A 21,175-nucleotide genomic window follows, 5' to 3' on the forward strand; every position below is an offset into this window, starting at 1 on the left:
TCCCTACTTATTAACTTAATTCACCAAATACTCCATATCCTTCCTTTCCCTAACATTACTTTCCAGTTCCTCGATATCCACTACCCAGAACACCCGCATCAAGACACGGTGGAGCTGCACGCCGAGGTCCACTACCCCAACCTCCACTTCTCCTCCACCACAGTAGATTTCGGCTGCGTGTTCAACTGCATGGAGCCTCAGAGAGTCATCACCATCACCAACCTCTCCCCGCTGCCTGTGTCCTACCGCTGGGCTTTTCTGGAGGATCAGAAACACCTCAACACAAGGTATGTTTGAGTTAAAAATATCCAGACACTGATATCATACTGTAGCATTTATAAACGTCTCTATAGTATTAATGCAGCAGAGATGTTTTGGGGAGATGTCCCATAGGGGAGCCTGGGTGCTTGGAGCAGTTGGAGAAGTATTCAGAAACAAAAGCACGGTTTTCAAAGTTTTATTAAGTAGAAGTAAGTATCAAAAGTCTTGGTCTGCAGACAAATAGTGACTGATTAATGATTAACTGTTAAATGCTGTAGTCTGTCCTGGTGGGGCTCAGTAATCTATTCAGGGGGTCCCAACCTAGGGCTCAGGACCCATCAAAAGGTCACAATATAAAGATTTTTAAGAAAGAGGAAAGATAACAAACAAAAGTCTGTATTTTCTGTGACTCTCCTTTAACCTTTATTTTATTAAATATTGAACAATTGAATGTCTTTGGTGCTGAAACGGCAGCAGCTGCGTTGCCTCGAGGCACAGTTCTCAGAGCCCAACCCACAATCGCTGCGCTTACTCACATGGAATAGAACAAAACAGACTTGAGGTGTGGAAGTACGTTTCTGCCCGGTGTTTGTGTACAGTGTACAGTGTGAGTAAAACACGAGCTGTTAAATGGACAGATGGCACTACGAACGGTGCGTAGCCGTCTGAAACATGACATCTTTTTCAAGGTTTGGAACACAAAAGGTTGAGAAACAGTACTTTAATCTTTAGCAGTTAGGTATATTTTAAACATTTCTACATCTGTGCATCTTTATCCGAAGAATAACTTGCTCCAGGTCATGGTATATGTTCTTGAAGATGTTTTATCCACATGTTTTAATCTTCAGTTCTAAATGACTGGTCAGGAGTTCTGTGAATGGTGTCCACCTGAAACCCACATGACTAAAGACTGTTAATAACTCAATACTCAGCTGCAATTAGAGGAAGTTGTTCAACCTGGCAGGTGTCCTGACTTTTTCACAGTTAGCATTAATGAATAGAAACTCCAGAGTCAAGATGTGAATGGGGGTGAAATGTTTTGTGGGCTGATAAGTCCTGCTGCAGTGAATGTACTTTAAATCACTGGTTTGAATCACAAGTGAGGGGTAAGGACGCAAATACAGTGCTATTCCATAGAATGCTGTTGAAGTTTAGATTTCAGGAGACATTTAGACCCAAATGAGTCATCAGTGTTGCGTAATGATCAATGAAGTTCAGGGAATAATTGTTCAACAACCTCTGCCACATTGTGACATTAAAATAACAACCATCCCTGACAAGACCCAGTGTCTCGTTGCAGTATTGATTATATTGATAATCATCTCTAATGCCACGTGCATAGATCAGCGACTCATGGTTTCTGTGTCTTGCTTAATTCAGTCTCTCAGCACAGTCTTCAGTCCACGTTGTCGAGAAACCCTTTTAACTTTAAAACGCCGCTCTGCAACGCTGATATCTGTGAGCCAGAGAAGCTGAACATAGTGACCTCACTGGTGCATGTCGGGTTATTTCTTTATTACAGGAAATATCAGTTATCGATCTGCACTGTCGGGAAAAAGGTAATAGTCACGGACCTCTGCTTCTCTGCACCCATCTTATTGAAAGTAAAGGTATCTCTTTCTACAGTGTGTTTCGTATCTTAGAGGGTAGCTTTAATTGTGGCGATAACTTGCTAAGCATCTTTACTGTACAATAGGAATAGATGAGGATAAACACAACCAAGACAGAGTTAAAAAAATGTATAAAAGGCATTTGATTATACATTGAAATTAAAAGCTGTCTTCTGATCTTTAATTGGAAGTTAAAGCATGAAAGACCTGCTGGAGTAGAGGACAAATAAACAACAACAGTGGGGTACTGAGTAGACGAGATTCAGGGACAAGAACAGAATATATCTCAGCCATATATTAGAAGTGTCCATTGGAATGAGTTAGCGCAGTGGCCATACATTTAACCCCCTGAATTGAAAGCCAAATCCATTATAAATCCTCCGGGGGAGATACATTTACTGATTGTGTACTTTATAAACGTTACAGTGTGCCTTTTTCAAGACTTTGCTTTGGCTCCCCATCCCTGAAATGAACAGTGGATACTGTAGTAGTCTCTCCGTCCATGGCCTTGAACCAACACACTGCAACAGCGCTACAAGATTTATCATCCTTACTCATCTTGTTCCCCTCCCCCCTTCTTTTATCCATTGGTATTCTTCCTTTTAGTTTCTCTTCTAGTGCTCATCTTTGTTTTTTTGAATCACCCCCCCCCCGCCCCCTCCTCTGACTCTGCCTCTGCCTCTGTACCTGACCCAGGCCTCATCAACCTTTTCTTCCTCTCCCTCTTAGACTGTGACCTCTCTTAGCAATCCGTCTCATGGACCGTCCTGCTAATTAAATGGAGACCTCACTCTGCGTGCACACACTCTCTCTAAAGTCTCCCACACAAAACCTGCCCTATCTAGCCATGTTCAGCTAATTACATCCCTATCAGTAATTACGCCATGGCCCTTGGAGAGAGGGAGGATTTCAATAGAAATCCATCTCTCCTACTCATACGTAGAGGAAGGACCATACACGTAGATACTGGAACTTCTTCTTCTGTAGTATTCTGGAGTATTTACAGCAAGCTAGAAAGCTTGAACTTATTCCATCTTTTTTTTTTTTTATTTAACTGTAGCTGCTTACTGTTCGCACATGATGGATTAGATCACTAGGCCACGACTGACTGACCCACTACAGGTTCTTCAGTGGATGTTGGGTTAAAGCCAAGGTTCGTAGATGGACTAATGCAGCGGAAAGACTGCGATTCTGGAACATCTTTCTACTTGTCATGAGTTCAGTCTTTTGAACCAGGAGTCTAACTTTCTCAAAGAAGGATGAAGGTCAGAAACATCCTTTAGTTTCTTGTCTTACATTCCCTCTGTAGTGGAATGTCAGCTGGCTGTTTTGCTAAGGAAATCCTTTGCAGATGCTACACACCTACAGAGCTTCTCTTTTTGAGTTACTGTGTGTGTGATCAAGAAATGTCTGACAGCACCGATGGAAAACAGAGTAATCATTTCTGCACAAAGTTCTCAGAACAATCAGAGATCAGATTTTATGGACCTCGTAAGAGTAAGATGGCAAGTTATCGTGGTAACACAGTTCATACTTGTATTTTCTCATTAATAAACAGCAGGTCAAAGGCTTACTGCTCATGGGAGTTCACCAAATATTTGCAGAGAATAAGTGACAGGACAACAAAAAGCAGATACTAGATGTTTCCCTCAGTGGTTGGAGATATAAACAAAATAAAGAACAACATAACAGAGCTGAAGCAGAGTGAATACTGGATGTTGTTAGTATTCACAAGGTGGTTGCTCATATTAAACGTGTAAACAAGCCATTTTGCTAACGCGGTTATTGAAGGTCTAATGTGATAAAAGTAAAATTGGCAAAATTACCCTCAGTGCTGCTGCCCATATTAGTGATATATATTTGGATTAATTCTAATATTGCGCTATTTTAATATTTTCCGATTTGAACAACACCTTTAGGCAGATAAACTCTGTGGCTCTAAGTCTAAAAAATGTGGCTGGTACATACAATATATATATTTATATAATAGATACATATAATAGATAACCACAGTCTATCATAATGTACATAAAAAGCTATAGCAAGACGACGAATAAACTGATTTTAACAATACCTTTGCGTCTATCGACAATTGGTAGCACACACCACCTAGCATAAGGGAGCTAGCTCTGAACTTGACACTCGCTGAGCACAGCCTAGCTAGCATAACAGTCATGGCACAATCATAGAATGCCTGACCTAGACAAAATTCAAGTTTTATTCCAATTATTTTCATTTTTATTGTCGCTAAAGGAAATAAAGTGCAAAGACATTTACCTTTGGTTTCCAGCTTCGAGGACACCGCCTGGTGGCCGTTGCCGGTTAGTTTTCAAGAATCGGTCGCGAATGAAGAGAAGATGAAATAGCAATAGCGACTGGTCAGTGGTTTAACACGTGTTGCGTGTGTACAATAATCTAGATCAGACAACACATCATGTGCAGAAAACAACCCAGCATGTGTCCGCTTGGCGATAAGACACAAAACGTGTCAGCAAACAACACATTTTTATTAAGAGTGTAGCCGGAAAAAGGAATGTAGTCCAGTGACAGGTAGCTCTAAAATGTTGTTAAGTGAAATAATTGAGTAGTATCACATGTTAATACTCAAGTAAAATAGAAACAGAGCTTGTGTAAATGTGCACTATACTCTCTGGCACTATGAATTTACATCCAGGCCCAGAAACCAGAGCTTCAGTCGCCATTTGTCTGCAGAATAAATTTCCATCATCGTACTTGTTTCACTTCACTCCATTTTATTTTTCTGACAGACTGTTGGAAGTGAGATGTTTGTGCGTCAGTGATCTTTGTTGTGTAGATCTGTGGTGAATCTGAACACATGAAACCACGCTGACACCCACAGTGTGCACGAAGAAAAGAATAGATGGAAGAAAGAAAGAAAGAGAGAGAGAGAGACAGCTATGAGGATGTCGGAGAGGGCTATTTCTGTTTTGAGCTGAGCTCTTGCAGAGTCATCATCTGCTGTCTCACCATCTGTTCCTCTGTCTGCACCAGTGGGTTTCAAACTCATTCTTAGAGCACCCACATTTTAAAAAGGCGCTTTCCCACCCACAGGGTCCTAAATGTTATTTTATGGGCTCCTATGAGCTGTCATTATCCGACAAAATGCAGTGTTTTTGAGGACAGTGACCTACAGTATTTCACTGTCACATCTTACATTGCTGGACGTACTGATTTGTTATTCCCAAGGCCAAACGTAAGGCCAGCTTGCCCCCTAAGACACTGCTCATCTCCCACTGATCATACAACAGTGCCCCCTGCTGGGTGCATCCCTACCAGTCATTCATCGTAACCTGACACACCAGTGCTGCTGAAGCCTTTTCGGCCACTGTAACAACCCTGTGTGCAGACTTGAATGCTGCCTGACATGCATGCACACCCTGAACCTCGCACACACGCTCATATACACAACGCTCCATGGCAATAACGTAGCCACTGTTCAGTGATTTAATATAGAACTTGTCCAGCCCAGCTTTGAGATGGCTTCACTCACTAAATCTCTTTCATTCTCATCCATGTTTATTCAGCACTTCGCTGCAATCTATCCTGACCTGTTTCCTGCTGCTTGCCTATTAAAATTCCTCTTAATTATAGAACACTCTGTTTAATTAACTTGATGGATGCACCCAGTGTGATCCCACAGGGAAAGAGAGGCTGGAAGAGAGAAGAGAAAATGAGAGTCAGTTCTTTGGGGTGTGGGTGCTGAAGATTTTCTCCTTCGTTCGGGTATTACTTCATGTGTTAATGTTATATTAAATAAACAATGTGTGCTTGTACTGTAATTCACTCTCGGTTGCATTTTCTGCGCAGAAATTATGCACAGTGGCAGTGCCATTCCTTTTTCTTGCCTGCGTCTTCTCGTTGTGCCATTTACTGGATTTATTTTTGTTTTACATTCACTGTGTGGAAAATAAAAATGTTTTATTGTCATTGCCCCTCACAGAGAGTCACAGATGCAAGAAGAAGAAGAGGAGGAGAGAAACCAAAAGAATGAGACTGAAGAGGGGAGGAGTTCCTCTGGAGAGCCGTCTCCTGCCCTCCCAGTCCCCCTCGGCCCCAGGCCTTCTGCAGATGAGCAGAGCAGCACACAGCGCCCTGTGCGTGTGGACGAGGTACGCAAATGCTCACATGTAAACAAATCAGGGTTTCCCTGAGATTTCCTGTTCATAAAGGGGCGTGGAGAGAGCCAGCAGTTATTGGGGGCAGCATCAGACACACAAGCACACTCGAAACCGGCGCTCAGCTTTGCATTATAAACCTCAGTGTGGAGATTCCCCTCTTTGTAGTAAGCGTGCGAGTAAATTTTATTTATAAGCCACATTTAAAACAGGAAAAACCACAAAACCTCACAGTAAACACAGACAGAGAAGAGGAAGAAATTATTCATTCATCTTCTGTAACCGCTTGTCCTGTGAAGCGTCGCGAGGCGGGGGGGGGACAGACTGGAGCCTGTCCCAACTGTCATCAGGCGAGAGGTGGGGTACACCCTAGACAGGTCTCCAGTCTATCGCAGGGCTAACACAGAGAGACAGACAACCATTCACACTCACATGCACACCTACGGCTGGTTTAATATCAGGAAGAAATTAAAAGTGCAAATTAAAAAAAAAAAAAAAAAATGGGCAGATTTTAAAAAAACAAAATAATAAAGATGAGTTTTAAGACAAGAAAGGAAACCAGCATCTGGCCCAGCCTAACATACAGGAGCATATTGTTGTGCAGTTTGGGAGCTGCAACTACAAAAACATGAGCTCCCCTGTGTTTTAGATCATGGGACATCCAGAATTAAGAGGTGAATGGACTTGAGTGACGTCAGTGAGATGTGTAGTTGTAGGAGGTCAGATATAAGAGATAAGTCGGAAGAGATAAGTTCATGCCCTGGTGTAATAGAGTAGTCTTTTATAACCCGGTGAAAAGTGCATGATGCTGTAATTTCCTGAACTATAACTTATTCATAATGTTTCCCTTAATGTAGTAAACAGAGAATACTGTGCTCACATCTGAGCATGTTCAGTTTACTTCAGCTTTCCTGCACTACAGCCATGATTCATGTCACTAATGATTCAGCCTCAATCACTTCCTCTAGTCTATTCGCTGTAGAAACACAATCAGCTGCAGCATAAAATGCGATAATTGATTGTGTTTGCACTAAACTCAGTAGCAGTAGTTTAGAAAATATATGAGTCGCTTTGGTTTTACATGTGTATGAACGCTGTAATGACAGTCTGCGTGCAGTGATTAACTCATGCACATGTTTCCCATTAAATCCCAGAACTTGAAGCTTTAGCTTTGCAGATGAGAGGCTCGTGTAGCAAAGGGTCAAAACATGAATTAATCCTGCACTTTTTTGTCTTTGTGTGTGTGTGTGTGTAGGTGTTTGATATCCTGCCCATATATGGTCACCTGGAACCCGGGGAGGAGCAGCTAGTCACGGTCTCTTTCTACGGCCATGTAAACGTCAGCAGGGAGGTGGTGGCGCAGTGCCATGTGGAGGAGGGGCCTACGTATGAAGTCAGACTCATAGGAGAAGCATCTGTAATCAGCTACAGCCTTGACTCCGCCCATTTGGATTTTGGCTTGCAGGTACGTATACAGGGCCAAGCTCCAGATCACAAGCACAGCTACACATTTTTTTTTTTTTGTTCCTCGTGTTTTGTGCTTTAATTTGAGTAGGTTTACATCACTACAGGAAAAAAACTGTCCAACAAAGCGGTTTTATCTTGTGGTGGCAAAAGTTTTGGATGCTCAACACTACTGCAGTACGATAAATGCTGAATCTTTCTCGGGCAGCTCTTTGTTATTTGAGGCGTAAAGAGGTGACAATGTAAGTGAACGAGATAATAATGGGGCTCATTAAAGCGTACCGCGTCATCTGTCGAACACGGCGATGCTTTTGTAGTGGCTTGGGCACCTATAGCATGGCTGCCAATGGAACTGGAAAATTGGCACATGCTGATGATTTCACTGCTGATGGAAGCAGTGGGGGCGAATGCGGAGCGGCCTGCGGGCTCATATTCAGCCAGATGCATTAAATTCTACTGGATGACATTTCATTATTCAGCAGGACCTAAACACTCCACCAAACAGCCAAAGAGGTTTTCAAGATAAAGAGATGGAATATCCTCAAGTAGCCGAGTTAATTACTGGTCTCAGTCCTACTGAGATGCATTGCAGTTGCTAAGGAGTTGATCGTAGCTGCTGTTGAGCTTGATTTTGAACATACAAACTCTAAATCCTATCGTGAACTCTATGTACACTGGCTGGCCAAAAAAAAAGTCGCCACCTGGATTTCACTAAGCAAATAGGTAGGAGCCTTCTATTGGATAATTACTGCATGGGTGATTATTTTTCAGCTGGCAACAAGTTATTTAACCCCAACTGATGCAATGAGTAGCTTCTGATCTCTTAAACAACCATGTCTAAAGAAACATCAGATTGTAGAAACTACTAAAACTGGGTTAAGAACTGTCCAGCGCATTATTAAAAACTGGAAGGATAGTGGAGAACCATCACATCAGGGTAAGAAGAGAGGCAGATGAAGTGATGCACCCATCATTCCTAGTGTCTACTGTACAAGCCTGTGGGGGCAGTGCTATGATCTGGGGTTGCTGCAGTTGCTCAGGTCTAGGTTCAGCAACATTATGTGTCCAAAGAATGAGGTCAGCTGACTACCTGAATATACTGAATGACCAGGTTATTCCATCAATGGATCATATTCCAAGATGACAATGCCAGGATTCATGGGGCTCAGATTGTGAAAGAGTGGTTCAGGGAGCATGAGACATCATTTTCACACATGGATTGGCCACCACAGAGTCCAGACCTTAACCCCATTGAGAATCTTTGGGATGTGCTGGAGAAGGCTTTGTGCAGTGGTCAGACTCTCCCATCATCAATACAAGATCTTGGTGAAAAATGAATGCAACACTGGATGGAAATAAATCTGGTGACACTGGAGAAGCTTATGGAAACAATGACACAGAGAATGAGTGCTGTAATCAAAGATAAAGGAGGTCCAATGAAATATTAGAGTGTGGGACCTTGTTTTTTGGCCAGGCAGTGTATAATGAGGGATGAAGCGTCCGTGAAATCAACCACAGCATTCTTGAAGGTTTTGAAGCTCCATGTTTTAGCTCTGGCCGCTTTCACATTGGCATTTCCTAACTCATGCTAGCTCCCGGTTAATGCAGAAATGGTCAAAGAGGTGGAGCATGAGTGGCAGTGAGGCGTACTGCTAGCAACCTGACTTGCCTTGATATAATTTAAACAGAGGAGCTACGTCAACAAACTGACCTCCATACATTTGTCATGAATGGAAAAAATAGCAATAAATAACAAAACAATGTTTGTACCAGACTGTAAACATGTTTATTTCTGCTGTAAAGTTTGACGTCTTAAAATGGAGCTCCACGGGGGTTGACTCACTTTTGGACCCAGCCTCAAGTGGCCATCTGCGGAACTGCAATTTCAGCCGCTTGGGCACCGTGTACTAAAAGGGCTACAGTTCCCACATCTCTGCATCTCTATATTGATATCATCCTACTCAGATTAAAAGTTGAGTTTGAGTCAGCCGGTAATCAGAGGATTTGTTTAAGCTACTCTTTATTAATTCATTTTAATTTTCCTTCTTGATGTTCTGGCATCCTTGTCTTTGTTCTCGCGTTGCCATCTGTTTGCTCATCCATGTGTCACACATCCTGCCTCAGACTAAAGCTAATTAGATTTTTTTCACAGATACTGCCAGTTTGCAAATGACAGTCCTGCAGAATAGGTGGTAGATTGTGGTTGATGCTGCTGAACAGACAGGGACGTCGGAGAAATGCGTGTGGTGCAGTTTCTGTCATTATTATTTGCTATTTAGTGTAATTTTTTTTTACCTGTTCCACTTGTTTCTGAGTGCTGATGCAGGGTGGAGGACTCGTGTGTCATTTCCACACACTGAAAATACTGGTGCGAGGAAGCACATTAAGTTTGAATGTCACTGCCTAGTTTTCCACACTTTGGTCTTTTGCACTTCAGCTCCCTCTTTAAGTATGCGAGCCATCCAGACCAGTTATCATTGATATTCAAAACAAGGACATATTGATTTTTGATTTAGTTGAACGTAGTGATTCAGCAGAACATTCCTCCGACCTTCCTGTCTGTTCAGCATTCTTCCCTCTCTTACTCCCTGTGTTGCTCTCTCGTAGTCAAAGATTAGATTTATCTGATATGTAAGTTAGGAAGTCCTAAAACAACCCCCTGTGTGACCAACCCCCCCGTTATCTATCTCTGCTCCTTTGGGCTCATATGTCAGTTTCCACACCTTATCTCCTTTCTTATTAGAGTTTCATGTTGGTGTCAGCATAAACTATTACACAAAGGGTCCAAACACTAGCTAACATCATGCCTGTATCTCTAAGAAACTGATTGGTTTCTGATTTACAAGACTCCAGCACCATACACATTACACTAGGTGGAGTAGTTTGTCTGTTTGACATAAATCTACTTCACTCTCTTATTTGTCTTCTAGCTTTTTCATTGTGTAGGGGAAGTTCAGGTGACCCTCAGGAATACTGGCAAGGTGGGCTTCAAATACAGCATTACACATCCTCAAAAGGAGGAGGAGGAGGAGGAAGAGGAGGATGCGGGAGGGCAGATGAAGGCCCTGGAGGAGGATATGCAGCAAACAGACGCACAGCTGCAAAATGACAATGAGCGAAGTGAAGAAGGACAGGAGGTCAGGCCTGGCTGGCCCATGGTCATCCCCCCTGTGGTGAGTCCTCTTTGGGAACAATGCGGATTTTCTGAGGATCATTTATTATCTATGAGGGCGATTTTCTCACACGTCATAAATGTTTGTGTGTGTCAGGGTTACATCGATGGCGGTATGGAGCAGTGTCTGCGTGTGCTCTACCTTCCCGGCGTCCCTGAGGTGTTTAAGAAGCAGCTTCAGCTGCAGGTGGCTTTCCTACCACCACAGGACATCACTCTGACTGGAGTGGGAGTCTACCCGAGGATCAGCCTGAATCTGCCACGAAACCTGTGTATGCACAGACACCCACTCGTACACAGAGAATTCACTCTTCTTTTAAAGTTGCAGTATTTATTTTGATGTTTCGCATTTTAGAAAAAATTAGAAAATGCATCTACAAACTTGTTTCATTCATTCATTCTGAGCCTAAATTAATTTATGATAAAAAGAAAGAAATTAGGCACTTTGAAACGCAGTCAAACTCATTTCAGTATAAAATAGGTCAGAGAACTGAATCAGCTATAGAACGCAGTAATAATTTTAACCCTTCGTAGTGTAGGTAACTCATGTTTGCATGTTTTGCTTTCTTTCATACTGGAATTCATTACGCCTAAATCCTCTAGTTGATGGACCGGTCTCCCTAATCATAATCATACGCTAACGAATACTGACACAAATAAAACTCTTTATTTTTCCACCGGTGTAACGCTGTGGTTCTTTTGCAGCCGAGGAGTGCTACAGTGACGTGGTGCAGCAGGCCAGAACAGCTGTGGAGGCAGATAGAGAGGAGCTTACGAACGGAATTACTGCCGGTGGAGGAGCGACAACAGAGCCTACCTGCACACTCACAGTCAGTAACTAAAATAAGCAACATTCACGGTGGGAAATCCTCACACGTTCCGAAATGTGTTTTTTTGAGGATTAAGAAAAATCCTTCCGCATTCTGATTTGTAAGCATGTTCTCACAAGATGTGGAGTTTCTGAGTTAATAGTTTGGTCATGCAGGAAACAAACGAACAGTAGTCTGTACTCTGAGTAACAACAACACCTATGTGGAGTTTTAAAAAAGTAATTTCGCAAATATGTTTTCTTTCCTTATGGTTATGATAAGACGGTACCACCACATCTCCTCTGTTAGCAACCCCTTTAATCTGCTTTCCCTGCTTCATACATGTGTGTTTACTTTCCAGGTAGCCCCGTTCACATAGACGAGAACCAGAGAATTACACTGGTCTCGTCTCCTCTGTATTTACCCAGGCATTTTTTTTAACTGCTGAATTAAAGTACACATGTTTTGTAGAAGATAAGGGTGAAGTCTGTGTTCCTCAAACTTGACAAATCCACCTGACAAAAGGACAACGTGTCCACTTTAATGACAACACAATCTGACTTCAGTAACAGTGATTCAAATCGGATTTTAAACGGATAAACAATAAAAAATTTAACTTTAATTTGGCTAATCCAAAGTTTGTTTATATTTTTATTTTTGGTTTCCTAATACATAATGCAGATGTCTTGTATTCCTTTTTGATTCAAATTGGCAGAATATAATATAACTCACATCATGATGATTATGAGATGTTTCAAGTTTAGGGAGCCATGTTTGCTTGTTCCGACCTTTTTTCATTACGTAACTCCTAGACACTTTTTTTTAGCAACTTTTAAGTGTTTATTTATCTGTGTCTGTCTCCCTCTGCCATTTCCCTTTTTTGCTTATCATCTCTAGTACGAAGAGCTGCTTCACATGGAGGTTGAGAGATTGTTGGTCAAAGGAAACGCTCTCGCTGTGTCTGGCAGCCTCCTGGAGCTCAGAGACTCGCAAAGTTCCTCCAGAAAGTGGCACAGACTGAGCAAGTGTGTACAAACGCTCACACACAAGCAGCTTGTTTTAACAGATGGTCCATTCACTGGACTGTAGGGAAGACCGTGTGAAACTGTACTGGCTTCATTAATGAATAATGTCTAACTTGTTCTATGGTTTTTGTGCAGCTCGTTAACAAACTTTCTTTAACTGTATTCTTTTCTTTCCCCCAGGTTTCAGCTCCCAGAGTATGTTCTGGATTTTGGTTATGTCATTACTGGCCAGGTCGTCAGTCACACTGTAAATGTCACCAACAGTGGATCAGTACCGGTGTCCTTCCAAGCCAACTGCAAACGTCTTGCGGGCACAGGTAATATATTCCAGTGAGATATTAGTAATCGTTTAAGAATCATAATCTACTTTACATAATATATAAAAACATTTTCCTTTGCATTTAACCCAGTGCACAGTTAGGCTGTTACATTAAACAAGTGCTGATGAACAGAATAAAATATAGGTTGGACTGGATCATTCACTGAAACAGAAGCACAGGAAACAAAACTGGATTGCAGACAGCTGCACTAGAAAGGTGGGATTTCTGAAGAAATCTTATTATATACAACAATATCTAGTCTTAATATACAATATAATGGACAGAGTGAGAGTAACACGAGACGCAGGGTAATCATCCTCCAACAGCAAGGTCTCAGACAGGTGTGTCTAGATATGCCGTCCAAAACCATGGTGAAGAAGAAGAAGCCTTGGAAACATGGATAAAGCTGGAGACAATGATGTGCTCTACTGATGAGTCAGTTTTTAAAAATGCATGGCTGCGAGCAGCTGGACAGTACTGCTGAGTAACTTAAACAGTGAAGCGTGGAGGAAATCCTTTCACGACTACTGATCTCTTCAAAGTTCACAGTATACACACATTTGTATTCATCCGTCAGTGCCATTATTGAAGCTGATTGGTCAGCCCTTCAGACATACAGTCAGAGTCAGAGAGTATGGCCCTCAAAGAGCTGATCTCAACATCAGTCTTTGATTTCATAAACAAACAAACTAGAGTTCTTCTTAAAACAATAGTCCTGCCAAATATGTGCCGCCCAATGTATCTAATTGAATTGGTGCTGGTTATAAAGCAAAGTCTGCCAAGTATTGATTTTGTTTAGGTTTTTTTCTTTACTGCATTTTGTATGAAATTAATAAGATGCTTATAACATTTGGACAGTAGGAAGAAAAATAAACATGCCTCGCATCCGTTGAATATGTACGTTTTACTAATTTTACCTTTTTAATCCAGTGTCTCACATTTTGCATTCGTACATAAATCTAGTGTCTGTGTCGTTGGTCCTTCGAAGGTTTCACAGCAGACTTTGAAAGAGTGAAGAACCTGCCCTGCGGCGAGACACAGCCTTTCACAGTTAGATTTGATCCCCAGGGAGCCGACCTAAAGACGGGGGACGCGAGTGTTGTCCTGCCAATACAGGTACCGGGCACGCACAACCACGTGCAGCACATGCAGCTTTTGTGAATTTGCTCCTACTGTGATTTTTTGGGATATTGGGTTTTGGTTTTACAGGTTGCAGGTGGTCCGGTAGTGCGGGTGCGTCTGCGTGCAGTGGTTACGATGCCGGCCGTCACCGTTTCCACGGACACGTTGCAGTTTGACACGGTGGAGTGTGGCATGTGTCGGGTAAATGTCATTAAGAGATGTGACTAAATGAAAGTTGAAGCTTTGTATGTTCATATGACTTTAGATTTACATTTGCAGCGCATATTTACTACACTAAGTAGAAGAGTAGGGAAGTAGGTGAAAGTGCTAACGGTGCTGATTGTGGATGGTAAACCAATGAGCAGCATCAATGAGACACAAGTGACTATGGTGCCAAATTGTGATCTTTTATTTTATCACTTAAACCTTGGCCATCTCTTCAACTGATAACTAGTTTTTACTTTTATTCCCAGTGAAGTTCTTAAATGTGTATATGATTCGTAAGAAGTGCATTTATTAACCCAAAATCAGTCCATTCTGCATTGGCCCGAGTTATTACAAAAGCGTAAAAACATTCCCACATTTTCTAACCTTTCCCATCAGATGAAGACAATACAGCTTCTGAACCACGAACAAGTGCCTTGTCAATGGAGCATAGCTGAGGAGGTGAAGGCTTTTAAAAAGGTACGGACATTATTGTTTTTTAAAAAAAGGTATCTAACATCTTTAAAAAGTTGTAGCGTGGAGTTTAACATAACATCAAATAGAGAGAAAATCTGATTTCATTGGGTGTCTTTCCTCAGATCGATAAGTTCCTGCCTCTTCAAGAGCGTAAGAAGGTCTTGCAGGAGCAGCGGCGGCCTCCAGTCATGTTTGAGATGGTTCCCAGCTCTGGTTTGCTGAACCCTGGTGAACGCGTCAACGTACACATCAAGTTCAGCCCTACAGAGGGAGTAAGAATACTGTTTTTATGCAGTTTTAATGTGAACATTTCAGAAAAAAAGTGGAATTATAACAATCACAAAGTCATATAATAGTTGTTCCCTACTAAAGACAAGGATGCTGGTCTTCTGTATATGTCTTTCAGTGTGCTTACAACAGGCGGCTAGTGGTCCGCGTGGCAGAGAGCACCCAGCAGATGTTCATCACAGCTCAGGGTCAGGGTGAGGAGCCGCAGCTCGAGTTCTGTCCCGCAGTGCTGGAGCTGGGGCCTTGCCTTCCTGTCAGCACTGAGGCTGAAGCTGAGGTCACAGTCAAAAACCCCTGCTCTTTCCCCATCGAGTTCTACTCCCTGGAGTTTGACACGCAGTACCTCGAGGAAGAAAAGGTCGATCTGTTTTTTCCAGATGTACAGTGTGTTGTTTTGATGTTTTTTGCAGGGTGCGTCGAAGAAAGACAGAGCCACAAGGATGATGAAGAAATATAAAAATCATGTTGGGCCAGGTTATGTGATGGGCTTTAAGGCAGTAACGAAGGTCTTCCTCGGTTACTGAGTCTCATTTAAAATACATTCAGCGATGAGCCACAACATTAAAACCTGTAGAAGTGAATAACATTAACCATCTTGTGACAGTTCAGTGTTCTGCTGGGAAACTTTTGGACCTGGCATTCATTCATGTGGATGTTTCTTAGACATGTAGCACCCACCTAGACCAGACCAGGCACCCCCACCCCATAGCAATGACACTCCTTGATGGCAGCAGCCATCCCCAGCAGGATGCGGCCTGACACAGGCACACAGACAAAAACACTTTAGGAACAACTGAAGAACAGCACAAGGTGTTGACCTGGCCTCCAAATTCACTAGATTCCAAACTGATCAAGTATCTGTGGGATGATCCGCAGAGGCCCCTTCCCTCAAAGGCCCCCCCACTAACAACATTCTGTTGCCAGACACCACAGGACACCCTCAGAAGGCCCATGTCCATTCTCTGATGAGTCCCAACTGTTTTGGAGGCACAAGGGAGACCTACACAATATTAGGAAGGCGGTCATAATGTAATGCTTGATCGATGTAGCTTCCATGAATGAGAAGTTATAAACTGTTCTTACCCCTGATGGAAACAAAGCTATCAGTCACAGGATATTGGATTTAAAAAAAAAAAATAAAATCAGTGAACATCTCTAATGACAAAATATGACACTGTAACGTGTGTTAATATCACTTTACAACTCTTCGGGTCTTCAGTCTTTTTAGAGCTGACCATGAAACCATCTTACCAATTTCATCTTCATGAAAGCAGGTGTTTTTCATTCATACATTTTGTGAGACTAAATTGTACTGGATAACCACATAAGGTGTATTTTTAGCTCATCTAATAACCATACACTTTCACCTAATCTTTCAAAAGACAAAGATGAAACATAAGCTGCTCTTAAGTAGTAACCCAATTTCCTGACAAATCTCCTCTCTCCTCCTCACCTGACTTATCACCAAATTATCCACATTAAATTTTCTTCTCTCTCTGTTCATTTTGGCCTTCCTTCGCCTGATTTCTTTCTCTCTTCTCCTCTTTCCTCTTCCTCATAACTTTGTCCCATGCAGATCCTGCGTCTGATGCAGGGTTACGATGAGAGCAACGTGTTGCTGCTTCCTCCCAGGGTCCCTGGTGAAGGTCTTCCTCCAGAACTGCTTGACTCCTACAGGGACCTTTCCTCCGAGCTGAAAGATGATGGTACATCCACGCGTTGTCACACACTCACCTGTAGATGTGTCACTGCATGTCGGTTTTAATACGTACCATGTCTGCTCTGATCTGTGTTTGCGCACCAGAGCTGAAGGTAGGCTCAGGTAAAGAGGAAGCCGAGAAAGATAGGACACCTGAAGAAGAGAAGAAGACAAAACAAACTGACGCCCATCCAGAAATTAGGACTCTGACTGGGAAACCAACTGAAATAGGTAAGTTCAAACATCTTTGGAAGTTTCATTTTCAAGGATATTGCATTAATTATTTAAGATTAAAGTTTTGTTTCAAACTTCCCAACATTTTACTCTTTACTCTTTACTCTTTTCTCTCTTTCTCTCTAAAACATGTGTTTGTGCATTCAGTTGTTTCAGAGTTGACCAGAGAGGGAAGCAGCTGCAGACTGGGACAGTTAGAGATGACCCCTGTCTCCAGAGCAATTGCCCGCCATATGGGTGTTGACCTGTCACCGGAGGGTCTGGCCGCACGCAACCGCAGAGGCATCGCCATCATCGTGTATGGAGCCCCAATGACAGGTACAAACGGCAGATTATTCATAAGAAAAAGTTAAATGACCACTAACAGACTAACAGCATGACGTGATTAGTGTTCGTAACATTGTCTCCTTCACTTCTTCCAGGGAAGAGCAGCACGGCCGCTGATCTGGCGCGTCACTACGGAGCGGCGTGCCTGAATGTTGACGCTGTGGTTACAGATGTGCTTCAAAATGGCACTTCTCCTGTCAGCCTGACAGCAAGACAGCTGTATGAGTGTGCTGCTGCAGATTATGCTCAAAAGAAGGCTGAGGAAGCTGGTAAACTCCATTTTTTCTCTTCATTTTGGCTGTGTTAGTGTATGTGGCACAATTTTTGTAACAAAGTCTCTCTCTACACAAAGTTTGAAATTCAAAAACCACATCAGACTCTACATGCACCTTAAATTAGCCTGCTAAGCTCAATGACACAAGCACAAAAACTAATAAAATAACTAACATTTTATGCATAGGCCCTATAATGGGGAAATGGCAGATTTTAGTGTTGAAAACTAAAATGACAATTTTGACTATTTTTCTCAAAAATGAAACCCTAATATTGCAGAATGAATGATTATAGTGTGTCATGGCCATGAGATTATGAGATAAAAAAATGTGTTTATGATGGGAGTCAATGGGACATTTTTGTCTCAAGAGGGTAGTACATTTTAAATCCGATGCTACACAAAAACTAATAATACAGTCAGGTCAATATTTCAGATAATCTTGGTCATATCCAAGACTGATTTAAAAAAAAAAAAAAAAATGCCCCAGCCTCCCAACATTAGTTTTATGGAAAATAACTAATTTTTTGTGTTTTTTTTCTACTTTAAGTAAACAAACTGGCATTTAAAGGGTTACAATCCTCAAAATGATTCAATTTTTGGTAGTTTTGTAAAGTGCTGAAGTGGTTTAAGACATCTATGCCGAAAAAAAGCTGAAAAAATATTAATCAGTTAAGTTTTATAGCAGTTTTTTGGAAGTGGACATTTTTGTTAATGATTCAAGAGGGCAGTAATTAAACTGATACCTGAGGGTTAAGGGTAGAAGTTAGAGGAGTGGCTTGTGTTGGACAGATGGATGATTCTTTTCAGTTTGAGGTTAATCACTAAACATTTGACCACAACAACTCAGAGGTTAACAGTAAAACACTGTGCTAAGCAGCACTGTGCTTAATTGTAATTATAAATCGTCCCTAGTAAGACAGGACACAACTGGAGATGAACATGTTATAAATATCTATCTAACTGCTTCCAGCTCAGGCTGTTGAAGATACTACAGAATCGGGATCTTCACCGCCCCTTGATGCATCAGATCAAAACTCAGCTTCAGCTGCACTTGATACTGTGGAAGTTCTGGAGAAGCCCAGTGAGGACAGCCGCAGTAAAAACGACTGGACACTCAGCAGTCTCTTGCCTGAACATCTCCTCGTTGATATCCTGGCAGAGAGATTTCAGGTAAGTTTAAACTCTTGACAAAGTTATGGCTCAGTGACACAGCACCTTACATACAAAAGAGTCCAAACTAAACCGTAAATGTTATATGCAAACACCAAAAAGGCGCAATCAAGCAGAAGGAAGTTCCTGGCTTACAGCTTTGTGTTACTGAAAATAGTTGGCAGATATCTAACTTGTGTGTGTGAGCTTCTTCTTCTCAAATATGCTCTTCTTGTCGTTGCCATCTCAGTTAAGCGACTGCCACCGTGGAATAGTGATTGACGGCCTGGAGTCAGTGTATTCTCAGTTTGCAGCAAGCACGCTGCAAGTTGTCCTCAAGGCCCTTAATAACCGTAAACACATCTACGTAGTCAACTTGTCTGACTCCTACGCTGCCTTGAAGGGACGGCAAAGAGCCCAGAGAGAAGCTGAAGGTAAAATATCTACACAAACAGTTACCAAATTATTTTTCCTCTGCCATGTTGATAACAGTGTATATGTAACTGTGTGTCCTTCAGAAGCTCTGCAGAAGGAGAAGGCTGACAGGGAGGAGCGGTGGCTGCAAGAGCTGGATGAGGAGGAGTATGACGCTCTGCCGGAGGAGGAGAAGGAGCGCATCATGCAGCGACGCAGAGAGGCGCTCCGGCAGCAGAAGCTCAGGTACAGGCTGGGAGATGTGTGGACACATTGGGTCTCGAGCTCATATATTCTTCGCCTAAACCTCTTTCTGTAACGCCGCTCCATGTCACCAAACTCTGTTAACTCTCCAAACTTGAAGTCAGCTGCTTGTTTGCGCCTGTTAAAGGCTACATGTTTATGAGGACGTTTGCTGATCACTGGCATTGTCATCACAAGTGACTTTGAGTTCAGTTGTTCTTTGTTTGAGAGCAAATCTCTTTCACTTTGTAAATGTGCATGCCGTTCCATGAAGATATGGTTTTATTATGTTTATTTCACTAGTCTGTTTCTGTATTTTCAAACAATTCTATATGTGTGGAGTTTGCACCACCGTCCCACCGTCCAAAGACATGCTGGTTAGGTTCATTGGTGATTCTAAATTGGCCGTATGTGTGACTGTGAATGGTTGTCTGTCTCTCTGTGTTAGTCCTGAGATAGACTGGAGACCTGCCCAGGGTGGAACCAGCCTCTTGTCCCCCCGGCGACCCTCTAGGGGACAAGTGGTGACAGAAAATAAATAAATGAAGGAATTTTATGGACTAGCTATGATTTTATTTGCATCTAAAAATTTAAATTATGCCAAAGATATTTGGCATAATTTCTTAATAATCTCTTTCTTAAATCACTTACATACACTGTATTGTAGTAACTAACTGTATGAAGCATATTCTGTCTTGACTGCTGGACTCAAATCTACCTACACTTTTATAATAACTGTAAATGATACAGAGACAAAAGAAACAGTAAGGCTGAAAGAAATGGGACTGATTAAATGAAATTAAACATTAAATGCTGCACAGTTCTTATGGAGGATTTAACAATATAAGATAATAAAAATATGATGAAATACATATCAGATTTGATTATATATAGCAGCATGATAAGATCGTTCCTTGACTTGACAGTTTTTCCATGTTGTGTACAGTTCAAGGTTGATGGGTGACACTTTGAGTTCCTGGGACAATACGCCAAGCAGGATGTTGGATGCAGGATGTTTAATTTATTATTAATTTATGTTATAAATTGTATTGTTTTCCCAGTTGTGGATACCCAAAGAAGGAGTTATCAGATACATTAATAAACATTTACAGTATATCTGTTAAGCACCACATTATATTGTATTATATGCATACACCGTCCATAAATTCTCCATAAGGCAACTTTGAATAAAGTGTCTGTTTAGATCCTTATCAGGCACAGTTTCCGACAAACAGTGGGAATATTTCCAACTATTAAACCAAAGCTGTTTGTGTACTGTTGTCTGTGTTTGTAAGGGAGCTTGAGCAGATGGCGAAAGTGCAGGAAGAGAAGAGGCACCAGGAGGAGATGAAGAAGCTGCGAGAAGAAGAGTTGAAGAAGAAGACTAAAAAGGGAGGAAAGAAGGACACTAAAGAAGTGTCAAGGAAGAAGAGCTTGCTGGATGGAAAGCAGGTCTGTACACAAATCCCATCTCAGCAGTCCTCCAAACTAAATCTTATGTGACTCAGAATATTTGCAAACTCTCTTTCACAGACACATACAGTCTCCCTAATTCATGTGTTTCATTTCCAGTTAACGGAAACATTGGACGGGAGGAGGGTGTCTCCCTCTGAGAACTCTAAAGAGTTGCAAGTGGATGCAAGAGAACAATACAATTTAAACGAAGGTACACATAACACAACAACTTATTATTATCATATCATCTGGGAAAATGTGAATCATATACACTAAATATAAAAAAGTGTATAAACTTTAATCTGATTAGTTTCTCTTTGCTACTACAGTTCACCATGGCAAAGACTCTAACGGTTCACCAAAGCAGACAGAGGAAACCAAAGTATCAAACACAGAGTCTCCTCAGCCCCCAGACAAACTGGTAGGTTTAGTGATACAATCAGCACAGACAGTTACCACTTCATGTTATACCGTATTTCTTATAAATTAAAC

The 21,175-nt window shown here is 41.8% G+C and overlaps 1 protein-coding gene across 1 annotated transcript in view; it reads left to right on the top strand.

Moving 5' to 3' along the window:
* Window positions 1-21,175, top strand: part of hydin (HYDIN axonemal central pair apparatus protein) — a gene marked incomplete at its 5' end in the record, with an annotated part of 75,245 nt that overhangs the window by 31,465 nt on the left and 22,605 nt on the right. The window contains 23 exons of the mRNA XM_084554863.1: window positions 67-287; window positions 5,833-6,001; window positions 7,263-7,472; window positions 10,402-10,644; window positions 10,741-10,915; window positions 11,349-11,473; window positions 12,350-12,538; window positions 12,665-12,794; window positions 13,786-13,913; window positions 14,007-14,120; window positions 14,523-14,603; window positions 14,723-14,872; window positions 15,007-15,246; window positions 16,465-16,624; window positions 16,969-17,139; window positions 17,244-17,450; window positions 18,393-18,592; window positions 18,822-19,005; window positions 19,090-19,300; window positions 20,175-20,188; window positions 20,493-20,680; window positions 20,801-20,894; window positions 21,013-21,104. Coding sequence (XP_084410989.1) covers window positions 67-287; window positions 5,833-6,001; window positions 7,263-7,472; window positions 10,402-10,644; window positions 10,741-10,915; window positions 11,349-11,473; window positions 12,350-12,538; window positions 12,665-12,794; window positions 13,786-13,913; window positions 14,007-14,120; window positions 14,523-14,603; window positions 14,723-14,872; window positions 15,007-15,246; window positions 16,465-16,624; window positions 16,969-17,139; window positions 17,244-17,450; window positions 18,393-18,592; window positions 18,822-19,005; window positions 19,090-19,300; window positions 20,175-20,188; window positions 20,493-20,680; window positions 20,801-20,894; window positions 21,013-21,104 — 3,696 coding nt within the window. The remainder of the gene's footprint in view (window positions 1-66; window positions 288-5,832; window positions 6,002-7,262; window positions 7,473-10,401; window positions 10,645-10,740; window positions 10,916-11,348; window positions 11,474-12,349; window positions 12,539-12,664; window positions 12,795-13,785; window positions 13,914-14,006; window positions 14,121-14,522; window positions 14,604-14,722; window positions 14,873-15,006; window positions 15,247-16,464; window positions 16,625-16,968; window positions 17,140-17,243; window positions 17,451-18,392; window positions 18,593-18,821; window positions 19,006-19,089; window positions 19,301-20,174; window positions 20,189-20,492; window positions 20,681-20,800; window positions 20,895-21,012; window positions 21,105-21,175) is intronic.

This window comes from Chelon labrosus (assembly GCF_963514085.1).
Source record: "Chelon labrosus genome assembly, chromosome: 11".
NCBI lineage: Eukaryota > Metazoa > Chordata > Actinopteri > Mugiliformes > Mugilidae > Chelon > Chelon labrosus.